We start from the raw sequence: 23,367 nt of genomic DNA on the forward strand, positions 1-23,367 counted from the left end.
GTACCAGAGAAATTTCAAATGATGCTGAATATTGTGCAAGCATCATCAAAACTTCCCCACTTCTGATGGTTCGAAGGTCTTGATGAACACTAACCTGAATGACTCATATCCTTCTGGCTCTAAGAACCACAACTATATCCCAGATGTCCAAGTTCTTCAAGGACTGCAACTTTCCCCCCACAGTGGTTGAGAACGCCCTTGACCGCATCTCCTGCATTTCCCGCAACACATCCCTCATACCCCACCCCCGCCACAATCACCCCAAGAGGATCCCCCTCGTTCTCACACACCACCCCACCAACCTCCGGATACAACGCATCATCCTCTGGCGTTTCCGTGATCTACAATCCAACCCCACCACCCAAGACATTTTTCCATCCCCACCCTTGTCTGCTTTCCGGAGAGATCACTCTCTCCGTGACTCCCTTGTTCGCTCCACCGTCCCCTCCAACTCCACCACACCCGGCACCTTCCCCTGCAACCGCAGGAAGTGCTACACTTGCCCCCACACCTCCTCCCTCACCCCCATCCCAGGCCCCAAGATGACTTTTCATATTAAGCAGAGGTTCACCTGCACATCAGCCAATGTGGTATACTGTATCCATTGTACCCGGTGTGGCTTCCTCTACATTGGGGAAACCAAGCGGAGGCTTGGGGACTGCTTTGCAGAACACCTCCACTCAGTGCACAATAAACAACTGCACCTCCCAGTCGCAAACCATTTTAACTCCCCCTCCCATTCTTTAGATGACATGTCCATCATGGGCCTCCTGCAGTGCCACAATGATGCCACCCGAAGGTTGCAGGAGTAGCAACTCACATTCCGCTTGGGAACCCTGCAGCCCAATGGTATCATTGTGGACTTCACCAGCTTCAAAATTTCCCCTTCTCCCAGCGCATCCCAAAACCAGCCCAGTTCGTCCCCTCCCCCCAGTGCATCACACAACCAGCCCAGCCTGTCTCTGCCTCCCTAACCTGTTCTTCCTCTCACCCATCCCTTCCTCCCACCTCCATTTCCTACCTACTAACCTCATCCCACCTCCTTGACCTGTCCGTCTTCCCTGGACTGATCTATCCCCTCCCTACCTCCCCACCTATACTCTCCTCTCCACCTATCTTCTTTTCTCTCCATCTTTGGTCCACCTCCCCCTCTCTCCCTATTTATTCCAGAACCCTCTCCCCAGCCCCCTCTCTGATGAAGGGTCTAGGCCCAAAACGTCAGCTTTTGTGCTCCTGAGATGCTGCTTGGCCTGCTGTGTTCATCCAGCTTCACACTTTATTATCTATTTCCCTATGTGTTAGGTATCTCATGATGTTCCTCAGAAGAAGAGCATGGAGTTCTCCACAGTGTCCTGTCTAATACTTATTCTTCAATCAATGGTTCATGAGCTCAATATCCTGTTCCTGCTGTGGGAGCTTGCTGTGTGCAATTTGATTACTGCATTTCCTACATTAGTGACAACACCTCAAGGGCACTTTATTGGCTGGACAATACTTTGTGACATTCTGAGTTTGTGGAAAGGGCTCTTAAATGACAAATGATGATTTCAGTCAGCAGAGATATCTCCCCGATTCCTAGTAATTCTAGCCTTGCAGGGGTTCCTTTACGGCACTCTTGGTCAAATTTTGCTTTGGTTTGAAGGGTTTGGTTTGATCACTCTTATCTCCCCTCTGAAATTCAGCTCTTTTGTCCATGTTTGAACCAAGGCTGTAATGAGATCAGGAGCTGAATGACCCTGGTGCAACCCAAACCGGGTATCATGGAATAGGTTATTGCTGAGCAGCTGCTGCTTGGCAGCACTGCTAATGATATCTTCCACCACTTTACCGTCCCATCAGTCTACTCTTGATCATCAGTAATTGTCCAGATTGGATTTGTGAACAAGACGTATCTAGGTGATTTTCCATTGTGGGGTAGATGCCATTGTTGAACCTAAACAATTTTTTTGTTCACTTGTCACTGGCAGACCAACATTTCTTGCCCAGCCTCATTACCCTTGAGAAGATGGTGGTGGGCTACCTTATGGTACTGCTGCAGACTGGGTGATGAAAGTTGACCCACCCACTGGAGCAGTTTGCCCTGGAATGTTGCAGACTGTGGAGATCACATCATTGGTTTAATTGCCAGAATGTTTTCAGGTTTTAAATACTAGCCTTTCCAGCAACACTCTTATGCTTTCAAATAATACAATACTACAATTGTCATTTAAAAGCCCCTTCCACAAATTCAGAATGTCACGAAGTATTTTCCAACCAATAAAGTGCTCTTGAGGTGTTGTCACTAATGTAGGAAATACAGTAATCAAATTGCACACAGCAAGCTCCCACAGCAGGAACAGGATATTGAGCTCATGAACCATTGATTGAAGAATAAGTATTAGATAGGACAGTGTGGAGAACTCCCTGCTCTTCTTCTGGAAAGCATCATGAGATCTTCTATGTCCTGATAATAAACAGGCCTTTTGTTTAATAGCTCAACAATGAAACATCACTTGTGACAGTTCACCGGTCCCCAGCACTATTGCCAGCACCAGACTCATCTCATGCTCACATTTTGCAGTTCATTGGATTCCTTGGGATTCTGCTTTGTAGAATTCCTGTTTAAGACGGTAACGATAGGAAACAGAGGAACAGTACTTCTAGATGAGGCTAATTGGCAGTTGCAGTTTTTTGGCAACTAAAAGTACGAATACAGTATTGCCGCAGACTGGAATCATACTTGGCCACTAAAAAAAAGTACAATCTGCCTTTGCACAGAAGTCAGTCAGAATTAGTCAGCTTTTTTTTGTTACAGATTGTCACCTTGGTAAATGCAATAATTTACCTGCACTGTTGTCTTCTGGATGAGTACAGTCTATAAGGGAAGAGTAGGGAAAGTGAATATTGGGTCTCTTAGATAACGAGATTGGGAAGTTGATTGTAGGGAGCACAAATGGAAGATACCAAATCAATATTTTGCTTAAATTTTCATGTTGGTAGAGACACTGAAAGCATCCCAATAGTAACAGAGATCATGGCAAAGGAGAAACTTAATGCAACTGCCATTACTTAGGGGAAAAAGTACTGAGCAAACTATACTATTGGGAATAAAGGCAGACAAGTCCCCAGAGCATGATGGCCTACACATTGGAGTCTGAACTGATGGCCAGCACAGATAATGAATGGATAACTCCATTCATTATGTTCCAAATTTTTCTGGATTCTGGTAGATTGGGGCAAAATATTGATGCAACATCTTTTTTCAGAAAGGGAAAAAGGTCGAAAGACACTAGTTTAATATCTGTCATTGGTTGGGAATTGTTGGACTTCATTATTTAAGGGAGAAGTAATGAGGTATCGAGAAAGTTAAGGCGATCTATTCAGCATGGTTTTAAGGAAGGTAAATCATATTTCACTAATTTGCTAGAGTTCTTCAAAGATGTAACAAGAAAAGTGGGTAATGGGGGTCCTGTAGCTGTAATATATCTGGAATTCCAGAGGCATTTGGTATTCTGCTGCAAAAAGCCCGTCAGATTGGGTGAGATGTAATGCATTCTCTTGAATAGAGGATTGGTACACTGTAACTAGTGAGAATGGGCTGAGGGGCGGTAGGTAGAGTTTAATTTGAATAAATGGGAGGTATTGCATTTTGGTAAAACAAACACGGGCAGGATTTATACAGTCAATGATAGCACCCTGGAGAGTGGTGTCAAACAAAGAGACCTGGGGGTTCAGGTACATAGTTCTTTGAAAGTTGTGTCACAGGTAGACAGGACGTAAAAAGGTGTTTAGACCAGACTATTGAGTACAGGAGTTGGGAGGTCATGGTGAGGTAGTAGAAAAAATTAGCAAGGCCACTTTTAGAGTACTATAGGATGGGTATAGGAAAGGTATTATTGAATTGGAGAAGCTTCAGAAAAGATTTACCAGTATTTTGCCAGGACTAGGTTTGAGTTAAGGAGAGGCTGGATGGGGTGGGACTTTTTGCTCACTGGAGATTGAGGGGTGACCTTATAGGGGTTTATAAAATCATGAGGAGCATGGATAGGGTGAATAGCAAAGGTCTTTGTCCTAAGGTGGGGGGAAGTTCAAAACAACAGGATGTACTTTCAAGGTGAGAGGAGGAAGCTTTAAAAGGGACCTGAGGGGCAATAATTTCACACAGGGGGTGGTTTCTTTGTAGAATGAACTGCCAGAGGAAGTAGTAGGTGCAGGTACAGTTACAACATTTAAAAGAAACTTGGGCAGGTACATGAATAGGGAAGGCTTAGAGGAATATGGGCCAAATGCATACATGTAGGACCGGTTTAGTTTGGGAAACTTGGTCAACATAGACAGGGTCTGTTTCCGTGGTGCATGATTCTGTGATTCACCTTGGGTTTGTTCAAACTGTCAGGAGGGTCAAACTCCACGTTCCCAACATGCAAAGACTGCACAGAACCAAGAGTACTGTTGTGACTATGGTCATATACAAAGGTTTTTTTTTAAATGAATAAAGTACATTTTTGAAATTTAAAGGGTGTTTCAATCAAGTCCTCTCTCACTTCTAAACTCCCGTGGATCCAAGCCTAGCCTGTCCAACCTTTCCTCATAAGACTTCCTGTCCATTCCAGGTATTAGTTTAGTAAAGATAATAAAATGTGAGGCTGGATGAACACAGCAGGCCAAGCAGCATCTCAGGAGCACAAAAGCTGACATTTCGGGCCTAGACCCTTCATCAGAGAGGGGGATGGGGGGAGGGAACTGGAATAAATAGGGAGAGAGGGGGAGGCGGACCGAAGATGGAGAGTAAAGAAGATAGGTGGAGAGGGTGTAGGTGGGGAGGTAGGGAGGGGATAGGTCAGTCCAGGGAAGACGGACAGGTCAAGGAGGTGGGATGAGGTTAGTAGGTAGCTGGGGGTGCGGCTTGGGGTGGGAGGAAGGGATGGGTGAGAGGAAGAACCGGTTAGGGAGGCAGAGACAGGTTGGACTGGTTTTGGGATGCAGTGGGTGGGGGGGAAGAGCTGGGCTGGTTGTGTGGTGCAGTGGGGGGAGGGGATGAACTGGGCTGGTTTAGGGATGCAGTGGGGGAAGGGGAGATTTTGAAACTGGTGAAGTCCACATTGATACCATATGGCTGCAGGGTTCCCAGGCGGAATATGAGTTGCTGTTCCTGCAACCTTCGGGTGGCATCATTGTGGCAGTGCAGGAGGCCCATGATGGACATGTCATCAAGAGAATGGGAGGGGGAGTGGAAATGGTTTGCGACTGGGAGGTGCAGTTGTTTGTTGCGAACTGAGCGGAGGTGTTCTGCAAAGCGGTCCCCAAGCCTCCGCTTGGTTTCCCCAATGTAGAGGAAGCCGCACCGGGTACAGTGGATGCAGTATACCACATTGGCAGATGTGCAGGTGAACCTCTGCTTAATGTGGAATGTCATCTTGGGGCCTGGGATGGGGGTGAGGGAGGAGGTGTGGGGACAAGTGTAGCATTTCCTGCGGTTGCAGGGGAAGGTGCCGGGTGTGGTGGGGTTGGAGGGCAGTGTGGAGCGCTGCCCTCCAACCCCACCACACCCGGCACCTTCCCCTGCAACCGCAGGAAATGCTACACTTGTCCCCACACCTCCTCCCTCACCCCCAACCCAGGCCCCAAGATGACATTCCACATTAAGCAGAGGTTCACCTGCACATCTGCCAATGTGGTATACTGCATCCACTGTACCCGGTGCGGCTTCCTCTACATTGGGGAAACCAAGCGGAGGCTTGGGGACCGCTTTGCAGAACACCTCCGCTCAGTTCGCAACAAACAACTGCACCTCCCAGTCGCAAACCATTTCCACTCCCCCTCCCATTCTCTTGATGACATGTCCATCATGGGCCTCCTGCACTGCCACAATGATGCCACCCGAAGTTTGCAGGAACAGCAACTCATATTCCGCCTGGGAACCCTGCAGCCATATGGTATCAATGTGGACTTCACCAGTTTCAAAATCTGCCCTTCCCCCACTGCATCCCTAAACCAGCCCAGTTCATCCCCTCCCCCCACTGCACCACACAACCAGCCCAGCTCTTCCCCCCCACCCACTGCATCCCAAAACCAGTCCAACCTGTCTCTGCCTCCCTAACCGGTTCTTCCTCTCACCCATCCCTTCCTCCCACCCCAAGCCGCACCCCCAGCTACCTACTAACCTCATCCCACCTCCTTGACCTGTCCGTCTTCCCTGGACTGACCTATCCCCTCCCTACCTCCCCACCTACACCCTCTCCACCTATCTTCTTTACTCTCCATCTTCGGTCCGCCTCCCCCTCTCTCCCTATTTATTCCAGTTCCCTCCCCCCATCCCCCTCTCTGATGAAGGGTCTAGGCCCGAAACGTCAGCTTTTGTGCTCCTGAGATGCTGCTTGGCCTGCTGTGTTCATCCAGCCTCACATTTTATTATCTTGGAATCTCCAGCATCTGCAGTTCCCATTATCTCTGATATTAGTTTAGTAAACCTCCCTTAAACTACTTCCGCTGCAATTCCATCGCTCTAAATAGGAGACCAATACTACACATAGTGCTCCAAAATGTGGTCACACTGACGTGCTGGAGAATTGGAAATATGAGCTCCCACTTGTGTTTTCAATCCCCCTGACAATAAACTATACCATTCTATTAGGTTCCCTAAACACTTTCTGTTCCTGCAGACTGTGGTAAATGTCAATATTATCATTTAGGAAGTTGCATTTTATGGAGGTCAATTTGACATGTGATTTATGGTTCTGTGCAAATGAACGTTCCTTTTTAGCTAACCGTTCCAAACCTGACCTAAAGACATAATTTTAACCCCACATCTTTTTGGAAATGAAATTCTTAGCAGGATATCTGGGATGTTAAATGATAAAGGTTCAACTTCACCATGATACACAGAAAAGACTAAATCATTTTAGAATCAGGTTTTAGGTCAGGCGGAGACTATTCTTTTAACAGAAACAGGCGAGCTAATGTAACATTCCTGTTTAAGAGGGGGAGGCATGCAGATGGAAAACTGAAATCAGGCTAACTGCCTACATTGTTCGTAAGATTTCAGAATTCATTATTAAGGATGAGTTTGCAGTACATGGTAAAATAGGGCTGAGTCAGCACCGGTTCATCAAGGGGAGGTCACGTCTGACAAACCTGCTAGAATTCTTTGGGGAGCTGTCAAGCAAGTTAGACAAAGGAGAGCCAGCGGACACGATCTATTTGGATTTCCAGAAGGCCTTTGACAAGGTGTTGTACAGGAGGCTGCTAAATATAATAAGAGCCCATGGTGTAAGGGATAAGGTACTTGCAAGAAGGTTGGCTGATGTGCAGAAGGGAGGGAGTAGGGATAAAAGGGTCTTTTTCAGAACGGCAGCTGGTGACTAGGGGAGCTCCACAGTGGTCAGTGTTGGAACAACTATTCAAGTTATAAGAACATGAGAAATAGGTGCAGAAGGCCATTTGGCCCCTCAAGCCTGCTCGGCTATACAACAAGATCATGGCTGATCATTTCATGGACTCAGCTCCACTGACCTGCCCGCTAACCTTAGTTCCTTTACTGTTCAAAAATCTGTTTTTGCTTTAGAACTATATATTAACGATCTGGACGATGGAACTAAGGATATTGTTGCTATGCTTGTGGATGATACAAGGGTATCAAGGGAGGGACCGGTAGACTAGAGGAAGCAGGCAGGCTGCAGAAGGGCTTCGACAGGTAGGGAGAGCAAATGAAATACAATGTGGGAAAGTGTAAGGTTATGCACTTTGCAATAAGACTGGGTGCACTAAAACCAACTGTGAGAAATTAAATGGGGGATGACTGCGTTAATAGGAAAGTGTAAGGGATCCTCAGAAAATAATTTAGCAGGAATGGGCACTAAAACTGTAGAGGGTAGTAGAGTTGAAGGCTGTTCCTTTGGAACTCCAGGAAGGGAGAAATGATTCAGGACAATCAAAAGAATTCCTGTGGGATTACTGATAAAGAGAATTAGATCGCTGAAGTCTCTGAATATTTTATTTCAAATGGAGCAGACTCACTCTCTAATTTCACACATTTAGTAGCTCTGCTCTGGGCTGCAGTTCCTGCATTTCCAAAAATAATGCCTCAAGTCCGGTTAAAACAGAAGGTGCTTTTCACTCTGAGATTGAACAAATGAAACAAACCAAGCGAACTGTCGGATCCACAACTCAGCTCCTGGTAGCTACGAATCGGAAACTTATTCTTTTCAATGCAATGTGGGTATCACTAGCAACAATGGTATTTGTTGCCCATCCCTAATTGCCCTTCAACTGAGTGGCAATTCTAGGGCATGTCAGAGGGCTGTTAAGCATCATCTTGTGGGTCTGGACTCACATGTAGACGAAACCAGGGAAGGACCCAAAGCAAGTTAGTGAATTAGTCATGTTTTTACAACAATTGATGATCGTCTGATGCTCACCATCACTGAGACTAACATTCAGATCCAGATGTATTAAGTTTTTCTTTATTAATTGATTGAATCCACAGTCCACTCAGTGCCGTGGTGGGATGTGAACAGTAACTGTAGAACATTAGCCTGGGCCCCTGATTACTGCTCCTTACCATTGTGCCACTGTCTCCCTCAATTACTGCTGAGCTGGGCTAGGCTGGTGCATGGTTCTGGGTCCAGAGAAAACACTTCACTTTCTAAATATTCATCCTTCGCTTACAAACCACCTCATGCATAGAACGTGCAAAACTGTCAAACACTTCCTGACTTGCCCTGACCACCATCCCTCTCTCTAGGCAATGGCTTCACAGTGAATATGAAACAGGTTAAGAGACAGACACTGTGATGTCTGGGACACGCTCTAACCCCTTGTGGCTGCACCAAACACGTGTCAAGTGATTGCTTCTGCAGGAGCTGAGTAAATGTGCTTTTGCTGGTTGAGAGTCTAAAAGGCGATCGATGGGGGATCCTGGAGAGACACTTGGAATACGTTTGTACAGAGTAAAAGGTGGAGCACAGAGGGCTGCAATGGAACCCATCCCAATTCTGTCCTTCGCTCCTACACCTCTTAGCGAGATGCAGTTACTTTTCATCAGGATCGAAGCTTAACCAACAATGTCTGAAACCAAACAAGTCAATGATATGCCTGGGTCACACGATGGATCCCTTTGAGGCTGACAGACGTATTGACTGGATTCGTGCTGCCAGTGTAGTTTCTAAATCATGCAGTACATCATGTCCCTGTGACTCCTCCACAGAGGAGTACAGTAATTGTTTGAAAGCTTCGTTCTCCATTAGACAGACCATATTCTTCAGGAAATATCCTTCACAGAACGCAGAAAGGTGAACAGCTCCAACAAACTGCAGAAAGACAAACAAAATACAGTGAGCCAGACAACAGTAGCTAACTCTGCAAACTGCCAACCCACCCCCAAGCCTGATTGTGTTGGCCTTCTCCCAAATCCATCCTATCACACCATGACATTCTCAACCTGTCTGCAGCCTTTGACACAATTGACCACATTGCCTTCTCCATCTAAGTCGGTGAAACTGCACTCTTTTCCACCCCTTCACAATGCAGAAAGTCCCCTTGCAATGGCTTCTCCTCCCGCTCCCCACACTTCTACCTCTTGAGGCACTATCCCTGCAGCATCCAGCTTCAGGTTTCAGATGTAGGCCTTTGACACCCAGCTGTACCTCACTACTCTCTGAAGGGGGTGGGGAGACAGGGAGATGGAAAGGGGCGAGAAAAGAACAGAAAGGGGCAAAAACTGACGCTGGAAGGCTAGTGATGGGAGATAAGGAAATAGCTGAAGAACTTAATAAGTACTTTGTGTCAGTCTTCACAGTGGAAGACATGAGTAGTATGCCAACAATTAGGGAGAGTCAGGGGGCAGAGTTGAGTATGGTAGGCATTACAAAAGAGAAAGTGCTAGAAAAGCGAAAAGATCTAAAAATTGATAAATCTCCTGGCCCCGATGGGCTACATCCTAGAGTTCTGAGGGAGGAGGCTGAGGAAATAGCAGAGGCTTTGGTTGTGATCTTTCAAAAGTTACTGAAGTCAGGGAAAGTCCCAGCTGATTGGAAAATTGCTGTTGTAACCCCCTTGTTTAAGAAAGGATCAAGGCAAAAGATGGAAAATTATAGGTCGATTAGCCTAACCTCGGTAGTTGGTAAAATTCTAGAATAGAATTAGATTAGAACAAGTCAGCATGGATTTAGTAAGGGGAGGTCGTGCCTGACAAACCTGTTAGAATTCTTTGAAGAGGTAACAAGTATGTTAGACCAGGGAAGCCCAGTAGATGTTATCTATCTAGACTTCCAAAAGGCCTTTGATATGGTGCCTCACAGGAGGCTGCTGAGCAAGGTGAGGGCCCATGGTGTTCAAGGTGAGCTACTGGCTTGGATTGAGGATTGGCTGTCTGACAGAAGGCAGAGAGTTGGGATAAAAGGCTCTTTTCCCGGAATGGCAACCGGTGACAAGTGGTGTCCCACAAGGTTCAGTGTTGGGGCCTCAGCTGTTCATCTTATATATTAATGATCTGGATGAAGGGACTGGGGGTATTCTGGCAAAGTTTGCCGATGATACGAAGATAGGTGACAGGCAGGTAGTACTGAGGAGGTGGGGAAGCTGCAGAAAGATTTAGACAGTTTAGGAGAGTGGTCCAGGAAATGGCTGATGAAATTCAATGTGAGTAAACTTTGGAAAAAAGAATACAGGCATGGACTATTTTCTAAACGGTGAGAAAATTCGTAAAGCAGAAGTACAAAGGGATCTGGGAGTGTTGGTTCAGGATTCTTTAAAAGTTAACTTGCAGGTAGAGTCCGTGATTAAGAAAGTGAATGAAATATTGTCGTTTATCTCAAGAGGGTTGGAATATAAAAGCAGCAATGTGCTTCTGAGGCTTTATAAAGATCTAGTTAGGCCTCATTTAGAATATTGTGTCCAATTTTGGGCCCCATACCTCAGGAAGGACATACTGGCCCTGGAGCATGTCCAGTCGAGATTCACACGGATGATCCCTGGAATGGTAGGTTTGACGTATGATGAACGGCTAAGTATCCTGGGATTGTACTCATTAGAGTTTAGAAGGTTGAGGGGAGATCGAATAGAAACTTACAAGATAATGTATGGTTTAGAAGGGGTGGACGCTAGGAAGTTGTTTCCGTTAGGCTGGGAGACTAGGACCCATGGGCACAGCCTTAAAATTAGAAAATTTAAAACTGAAATGAGGAGACATTTCTTCAGCCAAAGAGTGGTGGGCTTGTGGAATTCATTGCCGCAGAGTGCAGTGGAGGCCGGGACATTGAATGCCTTCAAGGCAGAGATCAATAAATTCCTGATCTCGCAGGGAATGAAGGGCTACGGGGAGAGTGCAGGGAAGTGGAGTTGAAATGCCCATCAGCCATGATTTAAATGGCGGAGTGGACCTGATGGGCCGAATGGCCTTACTTCCACTCTTACGTCTTATGGTCTTATGGAAAAAAGAACAGAAAGGGGCGAAAAAAGAACATAGAAATTAGATTGGGAGTGGGCCAGCTAGCGCCTCTAGTTTGTTTCACCATTCCATAAGATCAGGTTAGATTGGATTTCATCCTTAACTCCACATTCTTGCCCACCCCCATGACCAGATTTAAACATTCATTCCCACAGAATTAGAGAAAGCCTGACTTTACCCTGATATTGTACCATCTCCCGAAGGCAGAGAGGGAGCGAGAGACAGCGGAGAGTGCAAGAAAGCAAAACTGAGAGTGAGAACACGAGAGAGAAAGAATGAGAGCACATGGGAAAGAACATGAGAGAAAGACAGTGAGAGTAAGATAAAGAGGACAGAGAGCAAGAAAACATAACAAGCTAGAGAGAGCGAGTGATGATGAGACAACAGCTAGGGAAACAGACAGAGCACACGTGGGAAACAGAGTGTACGAATGAGTGCAAAGAAAGCAGTGAGTGTGTTAGACTAAAAGAGAGAACAACAGCAAGAGTGAGGCAGTGTCAGAGACTGAGAGAAAAAAACAAAATCGAGAGCACGAGAGAGGGCAAGAGATTGAGAGCATGAGAAAGAGAGCGAGAGAGAGAAAGCACAAGAACATGACTGACAGTGATAGCCATAGCAAAGGAGTAAGAGAAAACAAGGAAGAGAAACAGCACAAGATTTGGTTGGGGAGAGAGAGAGAGAGAGAGAGAGAGAGAGAGAGAGCGCGAGCGAGTGAGAGAGATACACAGAGGCAGGGAGTGATAGAGGGTGATACAGAGGGGGGGGAGGAGAGAGAGGGGGGGGAAGAGAGAGAGAGAGAGAGAGAGAGAGAGAGAGAGAGAGAGAGAGAGAGAGAGAGAGAGAGAGAGAGAGAGAGAGGGAGAGAGAGAGAGAGAGAGAGAGAGAGAGGGAGAGAGAGAGAGAGAGAGAGCGCGAGCAAGAGCGAGAGCAAGAGAATTACACTCACCTTGGCGTGATTATACATTTCCACACAGTTGTCAACAATGATGATTTTTGTACATAGGAGCTCACAGTGTCGCTGCAAAGCCTCAAGCTGGAAAAACTTTGCTGCTGACAATAACTGGAACAGAAACATGACCTCGATGTCAGTGTCAGCCCGAATAAAGTTCAATTATTAGGAGGTACATTCTCAGCAGTACATTTAAAAATACTCATGACGCAATTGGTCATTAGTTGGGTATTAAGGAAATATTCTCAGACTAGAAATTAAACTGCTCCAGATGTGAGTAAAACTGTAAAGTAGCAAAGAAATAAAAGTTTGATTGTGCTTGACACTGAGCACACACACACACACACATACATACATATACACACACACACACACAGACACACAGACACAGTGTCAGAAGGTGATGGCCATTGCCTGACGTTAGTGGCATGAATCGTACTTGCCACAAATCAGCCGAAGCCTGGATATTGTCAAGATCTTGGTGCATATGGATATGGAGTGACGAGAGTGGGCACAAATGTGGCAGATGGAGCACCATGTGGTAAAATGAGATTGTCCACTTTGACAGGAAAAATAAATGGAGAAACTGCTGCATGCTGTGATACAGAAGGATCTGAGTGTTGTGGTGTATTTAATCACACACAGAGTCAGCATGCAAGTGCAAGAAACAAAAAAAAAAATCAGGAAGGCAAACAGAATGGCTTTATTATGGAATTGGGGTGGTGGTAGGCGTGGGGGCAGGGAGAAGAGTGAGGAGGAGACTATAACAGTAGGAAAATCTTGTTACAACTGTACAGGCTATTGGTAGGACCACATTTGGAGAACTGGCGTGCATTTCTTGGTCTCCATATTTTTTTGGGGAGCAGCTTGGGCCCATTGGCTTTTACAACTGTGAGAGGTGAATTTACTGAAGCATAAAATTCTGAGAGGCAAGCAATCATCTCCAAACTCCCAGAGGGACATCGGGCGGCTCTCTCATTCAGGAGAGAGACGACTGGTGGAGAATCAACCTGAGGGTGACCACAAGCCCAGTGAGGGGCAATGTTGAGGTGGCAAGACCTTCAGAAATTGAGCCCGTGCTGCTGGTGTGTGTGTGTGTGTGTGTGTGTGTGTGTGTGTGTGTGTGTGTGTGTGTGTGTCACTCTGCATCACATACCAGCCAACCAAACTAAACGAAGAGAATGGCAGGGTTGATGATGGGAGGATGCTTCTCCTTTTTTCATGGGAGGAATTTAGAAAGAAAAGGCAGAAGTTACAAATAAGGAGTCTCCCATTTAAGAAGATAAATCAAGGCCATTAGCTTATACAATCTTCCTCTCCAGAGAGCAGTGGAGGTGGGATCCACTTTATATTGTCAGCGCTGAGTGAGATAGATTTTTGAAAGACAAATAAGCTCAAGGCAATGGGGTCAGGCAGTGGAGTGAACATGAGACCACAGCCACATCTGCCATGATCTTACTGAATGGTCAGCAGGCTCAAAGGGCCAAATGGCCTTCTTGTTCCCAGTTCACATTCCTCTCTTTTGAAGAATAGAGAAAGAATTTGCCCGGAAAGGTCACATGAAAAGACCATCCAAGAGACTCCTGTGGATTTCTCGGAATGGGAACCCCATTACAGCCCTGTCCTACCGGCACTGATATTTCAAACTTCTCGTTGTTATTTTCAAAGAGAATTCCGGATTGCCTGGGCTTCACCTGGGCCCAGCAAAGAAAACCAGATTTAATCAGTGCAAAATTCAACCCACCTCTAATACATCACTGTTTCTAATCTGCAGTGTCTCTGTACCGCCATAGTAAAGATACTGCATCACCATCTGCAGGGGAGGAAAAAATTTAAAAATATCAAACAGCAGGAAAGAAACGATAAATGCTGCCCAAACCAGATGCTGAAGTATGAAATTACACACAAATCCTTTTCTTCAAATACAAAATGCAGCATTTCATATAATTGGCTCCTACCCACTAAACACCATGGCCCAGCAGTCCCCCTTTCACTGTTATACCTTCAGGCTGAAGAATCATACCAGACTCAAAACAGTAATTCTGCTTCTCTCTCCACAGATGCTGCCAGACCTGCTGAGTTTCTCCAGCTGCCTCTGTTTCAGATTTCCAGCATCTGCAGTATTTTATCTGAATTTGATAGATGATGGATAGCCAAGGGATCAGATTGGAAATTGGAGTCGACCAATAACTTCACCTGGTGAAGGAGCAGCACTTTGAAAGCTTATAATTTCAAATAGCCTGTTGGATCATAACCTGGTGTGTGACTTCTGACTTTATTAGAAGGTGGGGCAGGCTTGAAAGGCTTCATGCTTCTCTGTTCCAATGTTAGCCTTTCATTATGAGCAGTTATTACAACACCGAAGGTGGCCATTCAGCTCACTGAGTCCATACTGGCTCCCTGTGCAGCAATCCAGGTAGCTCTCCATTATCCCATTCCATCCTTCAGCTTTCTAACTGCCTGTTTTAACATTTTGCGCAAAGCTGTTTATTCTTGCTCTGGTTACCTTAAATATATTGTACTTTATGTGGCCAATTTCAATGAAAATACTGGATGCATTGTCCGAGGACATCCTGCTCGACAGAAGGTTCTTAAACCTAAAGAGACACAGATAAGACTGGGTTAGTTTGATGGACAGCAGTTCACAGGAAGGCTAATGCAAACATGGCTCTGGGCAGGTCATCCTTAACGAAAGGCCCCACAATGGGCATGTGGGAGGAAGAGTGGTGTGCAGATAAATACTGTTTTTCTTATTTAAGAGAAGCAAAGCCGTCAAGGCTCTCTGATCAAAGGCCATGGTGCTTGGGTCTTTGCTGCCAGTGAACCCCCTGGGGACTGTTATTGAACAGAGAGAGACCTAGGGGTTCAAGTACATTGTTCCTTGGAAGTGGTGTCACAGGTAGACTGCGGGGGTGAAGGCAGCACTTTGTTGGTCAAAGCATCGAGTATAGGCGTGAGAACGTCATGTTGAGGTTGTACAGGACGTTGGTGAAGCCATCTATGGAGTGCTGTGTGCAGTTCTGGTTGCCCTGCTGAAGGGCAGTATAAACTGGAGAGGTCGCAGAAAAGATTTACAAGGATGCTGCCAGGACTGGAGGGTCTTTGTTCTAAGGAGAGGCTGGATAGGCTGGGACTTTTTTCACTGGAGCATAGGAGGCTGAGGGGTGACCTTATAGAGGTTAATAAAATAGTGAGGGGCATCATTAAGGTGAATAGCCCAGGTCTTTTCCCGAGGATAGGGGAATTCAAAACTAGAGGGCATAGGTTTAAGATGAGAGGGAAAGATTTAAGAGGGATTGGAGGGGCAACTTATTCACAGAGAAGTTGGTGCGTGTATGGAATAAACTGCCAGAGGAGGTGGTGGATGCACGTACAGTTACACAGTTTAGAAGACATTTTGACAGGGTACACAAATAGGAAATGTTTACAGGGAAATGGGCAAAACACAGGCAAACGGGACAAGTTTACTTTGGGAAACTCAGTCAGCATGGACTAGTTGGACCGAAGGGTCTGTTCCTGTGCTGTATGACTGTATGGCCTGATTGTTGAGTGACTCTCTGAACTCCCACAGGGTCACTGCTTCCATTAAGCTGCAGCCTCTGCTCCTGAGGCGTGGGGCCACTCTGCTGCAGGAGAAATCTCTCCTAGTGGTGAAGTCTCTCCTAACTGGGGCCTTGGACATGCAGATTGGCGATTCGTCACCTCACAGCTGGACCCCTTCGAACATGTATCTGCCACCTGCCAATACCCCACCCTCCCTTACCTGTAGTCACACCATACCCAGAATGTGGGTAGATTCTGCCCAGTGTTTTCAATAACACACAATCGGTAAAATGCCACCTTTCTTTATAAAAAAACAGAAACTGGAGCTCTTTTTTGATTCACTCTTGGGACACAGGTGCCATTGGCTGGGTCAGTATTTATTGCCTGTCCTTGGTTGGCCTTGAGAAGGTGGCAATGAGCTGCCTTCTTGAACCGCTGCAGTCTACGTGCTGTAGGTTGACCCACAATCCTTTAGGGAAAGAATTCCAGGATTTGGAACCAATTGTTGTGTGCGACTGAAGAGGAACTTGCAGACGGATTTTCTAAGTGGGAAAATCGTTCCCAGCATGGAACATGAATCTCACCCGACTGCAGGAATCTGCTAATTTCTTGCATCTTGTTGGGGTACAGTGAGCCATTGGACCGATTCCAAATTTAACATGTTTTCACACGGTGCATTCCCCCCTGTACTGATCCCTGAGTCACTTCAATCAACGTATTGTCCCAGTATCGATTTCTGAGATGGCCCCCAGCCTGTATCCATTCACTGACTAGTTACAGCTGATTTCTTCCTTTCTGCCAATTCTGCCTTTAAGAACAATCACTGTCTTACTTATTGTAAGCTTTTCGTTTGGAACTACACTGAAGACTATGTGAAGGACAGGCAGATTGCAAATAATAAAAACTTTCTGAAATCCACTGGGATTCCTTTACCCCTTGAGATTAAATGAAATAATTGAACTGGGATCAAGGTCCTCCCCAGTCTCCTCAGCCTGTTTTCTGACCGGATACAACCTCCAGGATCTCCCAACATATTGGTTATTTTGTTTACAGTTCTGCAATTGATGCATCTACCATGTTCTTCCCACCAGTAATGTTTATAACCATTGCCCAGCTCTCATCCATTAAAGGGGTACCAGGGCATTTTTAATGTACTGTGTCCCCCTTTTCCTGGCTCCCTTCTTCATCAAATCCTTCCTGAGTGTCACCTTTTCCACCACCTTATTGCTGCTCCTTGCTCAGTGCCAGATGTTTGTCCTGTGTTTCTGTCGTATTGTGTGAAGCCCCTTGGTCAGCTTAACCATGAACTGAGGTTTATTGGTGTTGCGTGTTGCAAACCCTGGGGCAGGTGATGTACACAGTTTAAAAAAAAAATTCCCTCCTCCATCCACCCACCCAAAGCATGGAACATTTTAACGAGAGTGGTTTACCTGGGCGAGGCAGTGAACAGCAACACTCTGTGTGCGTAGAACGGTTTTCCCTCCACGAGAAACGTAACGTCAGACATCTCCTTGTTATTCAGAAAGTGAGGGTCTGGACAGAAGCAAAAAAAATGCAATATTAAATCATAACACAAAGCGCAGGGGATTACCTTACAACATAGAATGCAGGGTTCCATTACAACACAAACACAGGATTGTTTTACAACATAAAATGCAAGTTTAAATTACAGCAGAATTGTAGGGTCATACATTCAGTCCTTGAAATCCTGTGGATCCATTTACTCAAGAATTTAGCCCCAAATCCAATTAATTTTTTCCCAATGATTCATCTAGTCTGATCACATGGTACAGAGAAGAGTTACATCATAGTAGGATCCATGTTTTGCTCTATCCATGGGGAATGATCAGGATTCGGTGCATTACAATTAAAAATGCAGGGCAGCATTACAGTACAAAATGCAGGGTTCTCTCACAAACTGAAATGCAGCATTACAGTACAAAACGCAGAGTCAAACTGCAACACAAATAGCAAACTCAGAACTTACCTAGCCGGGAAATCTGTTTCCGTTTGATTTCTGTAAACTTGGGAATTGGGTAAGGACCGTAGCACTGGACAAAAATCCCTGCCAACTGTTGACTGATTGCTTCATTCTGAAATCAGAGCGTAAACAGAAAAGACAGAATAAAGCAGGGTGACCATGAGGATTGCAAGATGTATTTATCATATCCTGGGCACCAACAACACTTTAATACTCAATCTCCAAGTCAACTTCCTTCCACCTCCATAACGACGCGTGGCTCCAGTCCTGCCTCTGCTCATCTGCTCCTTATCCCCCACCAAAATGGCTGCTCCAATGGTCCACTGACCAGCCTCCCAACTTTCATCTTTGCTGAACTTCATCTAAATGTCTGTAGCCCATTCCCAAATGCAGACCAATTCCCATTCTCTCCTGTGTTTGCACCCACATGAGCAGCGGAAGATGGCGGCTTAAAGTTAATGTCATTGGACTGGTAATTCAGATGCCGACAACAATCATCTGTGAATACAGGTTTAAATCCTGCCAATTCAGTCAATAAAAAACTGTCGCTGATGACATTTAGGGAAGGAAATCTTGTCGTGCAAATGTGCTGTCAAACTTGTCTCAAATTTGATTGAGGTATTTGGAAACATGGCCAAAATGATCTTTGATGGCTGAATAGTAGACATAATCTACAATGACTTTTGTAAAGCCTTTGACTGAGGACTGCAGGCTAGACATGTTAATAAAGTTAGATCACATGGGATTCAGGGAGTTTGGATATGAAATTAGCTTGACAGTAGGAGACAGAGGATGGTGGTGCAGGGTTGTTTGTTGGACTGAAGGCCTGTGGCCAGCAGTATTCCGCAGACATTGGTGTGGGTCCACTGCTGTTTGTCATTTATAAACGACTTGGACGAGAATTTAGGAGACATGGGCAGTAAGTTTGTGAATGACACCAAGATTGACAGTGTAATGGAAAGTGAAAGTTATCTAAGAGCACAATCAATTGGGTCAATGGACTGAGGAGTGGCAGATGGAGTTTAGCTTGGATAAATGGGAGATATTACATTTTGGTAAGACAAACAAGACATGACTTATACATTAAATGATAGGGCCCTGGATAGAGTTGTCAAACAGAGAGGTTCAGGGGCATTGTTATTTGAATATTGCGTCACAGGCAGACAGGATGGTTGAGGCGGAGCTTAACACACTTGCCTTCATTGCGCAGACCATTGATTATAGGATTGGGACATCGTGTTGAGGCTGTACAGGATGCTGGTGAGACCACTTCTGGAATATCGCGTACAATATGGTCACCCTGCTGTAGGAAAGGTATTATTAAATTGGAAAAGGTTCTGAAGAGATTTACCAGGATGTTGCTGGGAATGGAGGGTTTGATCTCTCAGGATAGGCTGGGACTTTTTCCACTGGTACTTAGGAGGTTGAGGGGTCTTTTTCCAAGGATGGGGGAGTCCAAAATAAGGGAGTATAGGTTTAGGGTGAGATGGGAAAGATTTAAAAGGAACATGAGAGGCAACACTTTCACACTGAGATTGGTTTGTATGTGGAATGACCTGTCAGAGGAAGTGGTGGGTGCAGGTACAGTTACAACATTTGAAAGACATTTGAACAGGTGCACGAATAGGAAAGGTTTAGAGGGATATGGGCCAAATGCAGGCAAATGGGACTAGTTTAGTTTGGGAAACATGGTCAGCATGGACGAGTTGGACTGAAGGGTCTGTTTCCCTGCTGTATGCCTATGTGCCATCCTGGTATACAGGTACAGCAGATAATAAGGAAGGCAAATGGAATTTTGCTATTTATTGCTAAAAGAATAGGGTATAAAAGTAGAGAAGTATTGTCGCAACTGTACAAGGCATTAGTGAGACCGCACCTGGAGTAGTGTGTACAGCTTTGGTGGGATTTCCTGTTGCTGAGGGAAAGGAGAGGTCACTCTCACTTTGGAAAGATTCCACTCCTGAACCCCAGAGGCAGGGAGGAGGGAGGCTCTCTTTATGTTAAAGGGGGCAAAATGGCAACCAACTTCCCTCGGGGGAGACAACAAGCAACACACTCCCCACCCAACATTCAGTCTGTCCCATCTCTCGCGCTCTCTCTCTCTCTCTCTACTCTCTATGTCAGACTAGGTAAGGAGAGCAGTTGTCTTCCTTAAAGAATTTAGGTTAGTAGGACGGCACTGATGCCTCACAGCACGAGGGACTTGGATTTGAATCTGCCCTCAGGTGACTATGCGGAGTTTGCACATTCTCTGTGTCTGCGAGGGTTTCCTCCAGGTGCTGTGGTTTCTTCCCACAGTCCAGAGATGTGCAGGCTAGGTGAAGGGGCCATGTTAAAGTTAACATTTCTCCACACACTGTTTGACTCTGGAGGTGCTGCAATACAATTTCTGATATTTATGGTGTATATTCTGTGTCAGTCACATACATGGGAAATGCAGGCCTACAGGGATAAGGTCAGGGGATGGGTCTGGGTGGGATGCTCTGAGGGTCAGTGTGGACTTGTTGGCCCAATGACCTGTTTCCACACTGTAGGGATTCTAACGCAATAGTGAATCAGGTGGGCCTCTTTGACAACTGGTTACAAAGTTGTCATTAATTTAGCCGTTAGGATTAAAATTCCAGCTTTGGTTGACTTTAAGACCACCAACTGCTATGGTGAGGTTTGAACATCCCACCTATACGTTAGTTTACATTATGAGCCCATTGACATGACCACCCATACAATGACTCCCATCATTGGACTTTGTACAAACTGTAAGATGTTAGAACATAGAACAATACAGCACAGAACAGGTCCTTCGGCCCTCGATGTTGGGCTGACCTGTGAACTAATCTAAGCCCCTCCCCCTACACTATCCCATCATTATCCATATGTTACCTTGCTGGCTCTCAAAATCTGAAACAGGAGCGGTAGACCCTGCAGGAGGAGCTCATCACTGTACTCTTCCTCCTTGATAGTGTTGAACTCCTTCAGGATACACTGCATGACCAGTCTGCGGTGTTGCAGGAATGCCGTGTTCAGGGATAACAGCCACGAGTGCAGGTTCCATGGCACACCTGGGTGACAAAGGCAGTATTCCAGATACACATTACAGCACTACAAAACAGGCAACACTACCTTCCATCAAACTGCAGGGTCATCGCCCACTGTTTCAACATGAGGAATAAGATAATATGTTCATAATTTTGAATTATGAACAATTTTGACAGGTTAGAGGAGGTTATTCTGTTTCCATTTCTCGCTAAGTCGGTATCTAGGGGATCACATCTTTGAGATTGTCACCAAGACAGCTAGAAATGAGACAAGAAGAAACTTCTTTATTCATAGTTTTTAGGATTTGGAATAGGCTGCCAGGGAGAGCAGTGGAGGCAGATTTGATAAGAGGTTTCAAAACAGTGATGGATATATATTTGCAAGTGATTAATCTAGAGGGCCACAGAGGGAGGGCTGGAGAGTGAGACCACCTAGAGGTAGCTCTTTCGGGAGCTGTCACGGACATGATGGGTCGAATAGTCTCCTTCTGTACTGTAAAATTTTATAACCTGTCACCACATTCACACACTCAATTAAATCGTTCATTTCAAAAAAAATTCTCTTTACACTAAGGGCAAGCTTCTTCCAATTCATTCATGGGACATGGGCATCGCTGGCTGGGTCATCATTTGTTGCCCATCTTCAACTGCTCCTGGTAGAAGGTGGTCGTGCCACACGACCATTAAACATCTAGCAAGGGGTCACCTGACTCAAAGACCGCGCACACCTCCACGCCCTTAAACCCCACGTTCCCAATCAAACCTGGGGGTGAGAAGCAATAGAATGAAGATGGGCTCTCAGTTATACCTTTTATTCTTAAAAATATTCAAAACGGTGCCAGATAGCGGCGGCAGTTGTAGTTTTTTACTGGAAAATACAAGTGACAATAAATCATTTGTTTCAAGGTCAGGAGCTGGCAGGAAGGTGATAAGGCAGGCTATAATACAAGCCCATTCCAGCTCCAACATACAACAGAAGGGCCCTACACAGTTCCCACTCCTTAAGTGTGGGAGGGCTGAACGGCCTCAGGTTGTAACCTTTCCTCAATGACCCTCTGCAGCAGCTGCTCCAAGTGTTAGTGTGTCCCTCCGTCCTGGCACTCAGAGTATGCCAGTCACAGAATTCCTACAGTGTGGAAGCAGACCATTCAACTTAGTGAGTCCACACACACCCTCCGAAGAGCATCTCACCCACACCCCTACCCCATCCCTGCAACCCTGTATTTCCCACGGTTACTCCACCTAGCCTGCATACCTTTGGATTGTGGGGGGAAACCGGAGCACCCAGAGGAAACCCACATTAACACAGGGAGAACAAGTCTGTGGGGAGCTTGCCGTCACCTGAGGGTGGAATCGAACCTGGGTCCCTGGCACTTGAGGCAGCAGTGCTAACCACTGAGCGGCTGTGCACCTCTCCCACCCCCACGCCCCACCCCAAGTCTGCAGCACTTGGTCAAGGCCAATTCTTGGCACTGAAAGATCAGTGAGCTTTGAGCACATGTATGGAGAAAAGTTCAATTTTACTTCCCTTTCTATCATGTTCAGTTTGAAATGTTTTGCCTTCGGGCTGTACAATATATGGAATGAACACCATAAATATCAAAAATTATGTTGAAGCACCTCAGAGTCAAACATGGTGTGTGGAGAAAAGTTGAAGCAGCGCTTCAGGGCATCTGAAAACTTGTCCACTGTACTGCCAAAGTGTCACGGCAACTAACTTGCACACAGCAAGTTCTCTGAAGCCGCACACATAACAAATAAATTCCCTATTTGCAAACTGAAGTATAAACATTGGTCAGGACTTTGGGAGGGCTGAACTTCCTGTCCTTTGAAATAGTACCATGGGGTTTTTCACATTTACCTCAGGGGGCTGATGGAGCTTCAGATGAACAGCCCAGACTTGATCTAAGGCCCTTGAGGCACAGAATGACTGGCACTGGCCAACGAAGAGCAGAATATGATCTAGAATCCACCAGCTAACAGCCAATCATTTCTTGTTTGCATCTTAGAGAATTCAGAATCCCAAAACATCCAAATTAAACTCTTTCGTTGAGCGGGAGACAATGCAAGGAATCGGTGAGGGACATGCTGGAGGAAGGTCAGTCACAGATCGGAGCAGAACGGTAACTATAGATGGAACATGGACTTAGAGCTTTGCAAAACCAATTTCTGTTCTGATTTCTTCAGGTTTAATGTAACAGTGCTTTTTGAAATGAAACGGAGAAAAAAAAACCCAGACTTCAAATCACATAAATCGCTCAGAGTTCTGTCACTAATTGTTGTGGAGGAAAATTGTGATAGTCTTCATCCTTCTGGAGTTTGGTGGAGAGAGAAGAGGAGAGAGAGGCAGACGCAGACATAGAGGGGGGGGGGAAGAGAGAGAGAGAGAGAGAGAGAGAGAGAGAGAGAGAGAGAGAGAGAGAGAGAGAGAGAG

At 45.7% G+C, this 23,367-nt stretch overlaps 1 protein-coding gene across 2 annotated transcripts in view; it reads right to left on the reverse strand.

Moving 5' to 3' along the window:
- Window positions 1-8,425: 8,425 nt before the first annotated feature.
- btbd11b (BTB (POZ) domain containing 11b) overlaps window positions 8,426-23,367 on the reverse strand; it is a 99,647-nt gene continuing 84,705 nt past the window's right edge. For both annotated transcript variants that reach the window (XM_059652514.1, XM_059652515.1), the window contains exons 11-17: window positions 20,779-20,957; window positions 17,905-18,010; window positions 17,348-17,450; window positions 14,881-14,971; window positions 14,119-14,187; window positions 12,372-12,485; window positions 8,426-9,287 (exon numbers count right to left, since the gene is read on the reverse strand). In XM_059652514.1, coding sequence (XP_059508497.1) covers window positions 9,078-9,287; window positions 12,372-12,485; window positions 14,119-14,187; window positions 14,881-14,971; window positions 17,348-17,450; window positions 17,905-18,010; window positions 20,779-20,957 — 872 coding nt within the window. In that variant the 3' untranslated portion in view covers window positions 8,426-9,077. The remainder of the gene's footprint in view (window positions 9,288-12,371; window positions 12,486-14,118; window positions 14,188-14,880; window positions 14,972-17,347; window positions 17,451-17,904; window positions 18,011-20,778; window positions 20,958-23,367) is intronic.

The sequence above is a fragment of the Stegostoma tigrinum genome, chromosome 18, assembly GCF_030684315.1.
Source record: "Stegostoma tigrinum isolate sSteTig4 chromosome 18, sSteTig4.hap1, whole genome shotgun sequence".
Taxonomy (NCBI): domain Eukaryota; kingdom Metazoa; phylum Chordata; class Chondrichthyes; order Orectolobiformes; family Stegostomatidae; genus Stegostoma; species Stegostoma tigrinum.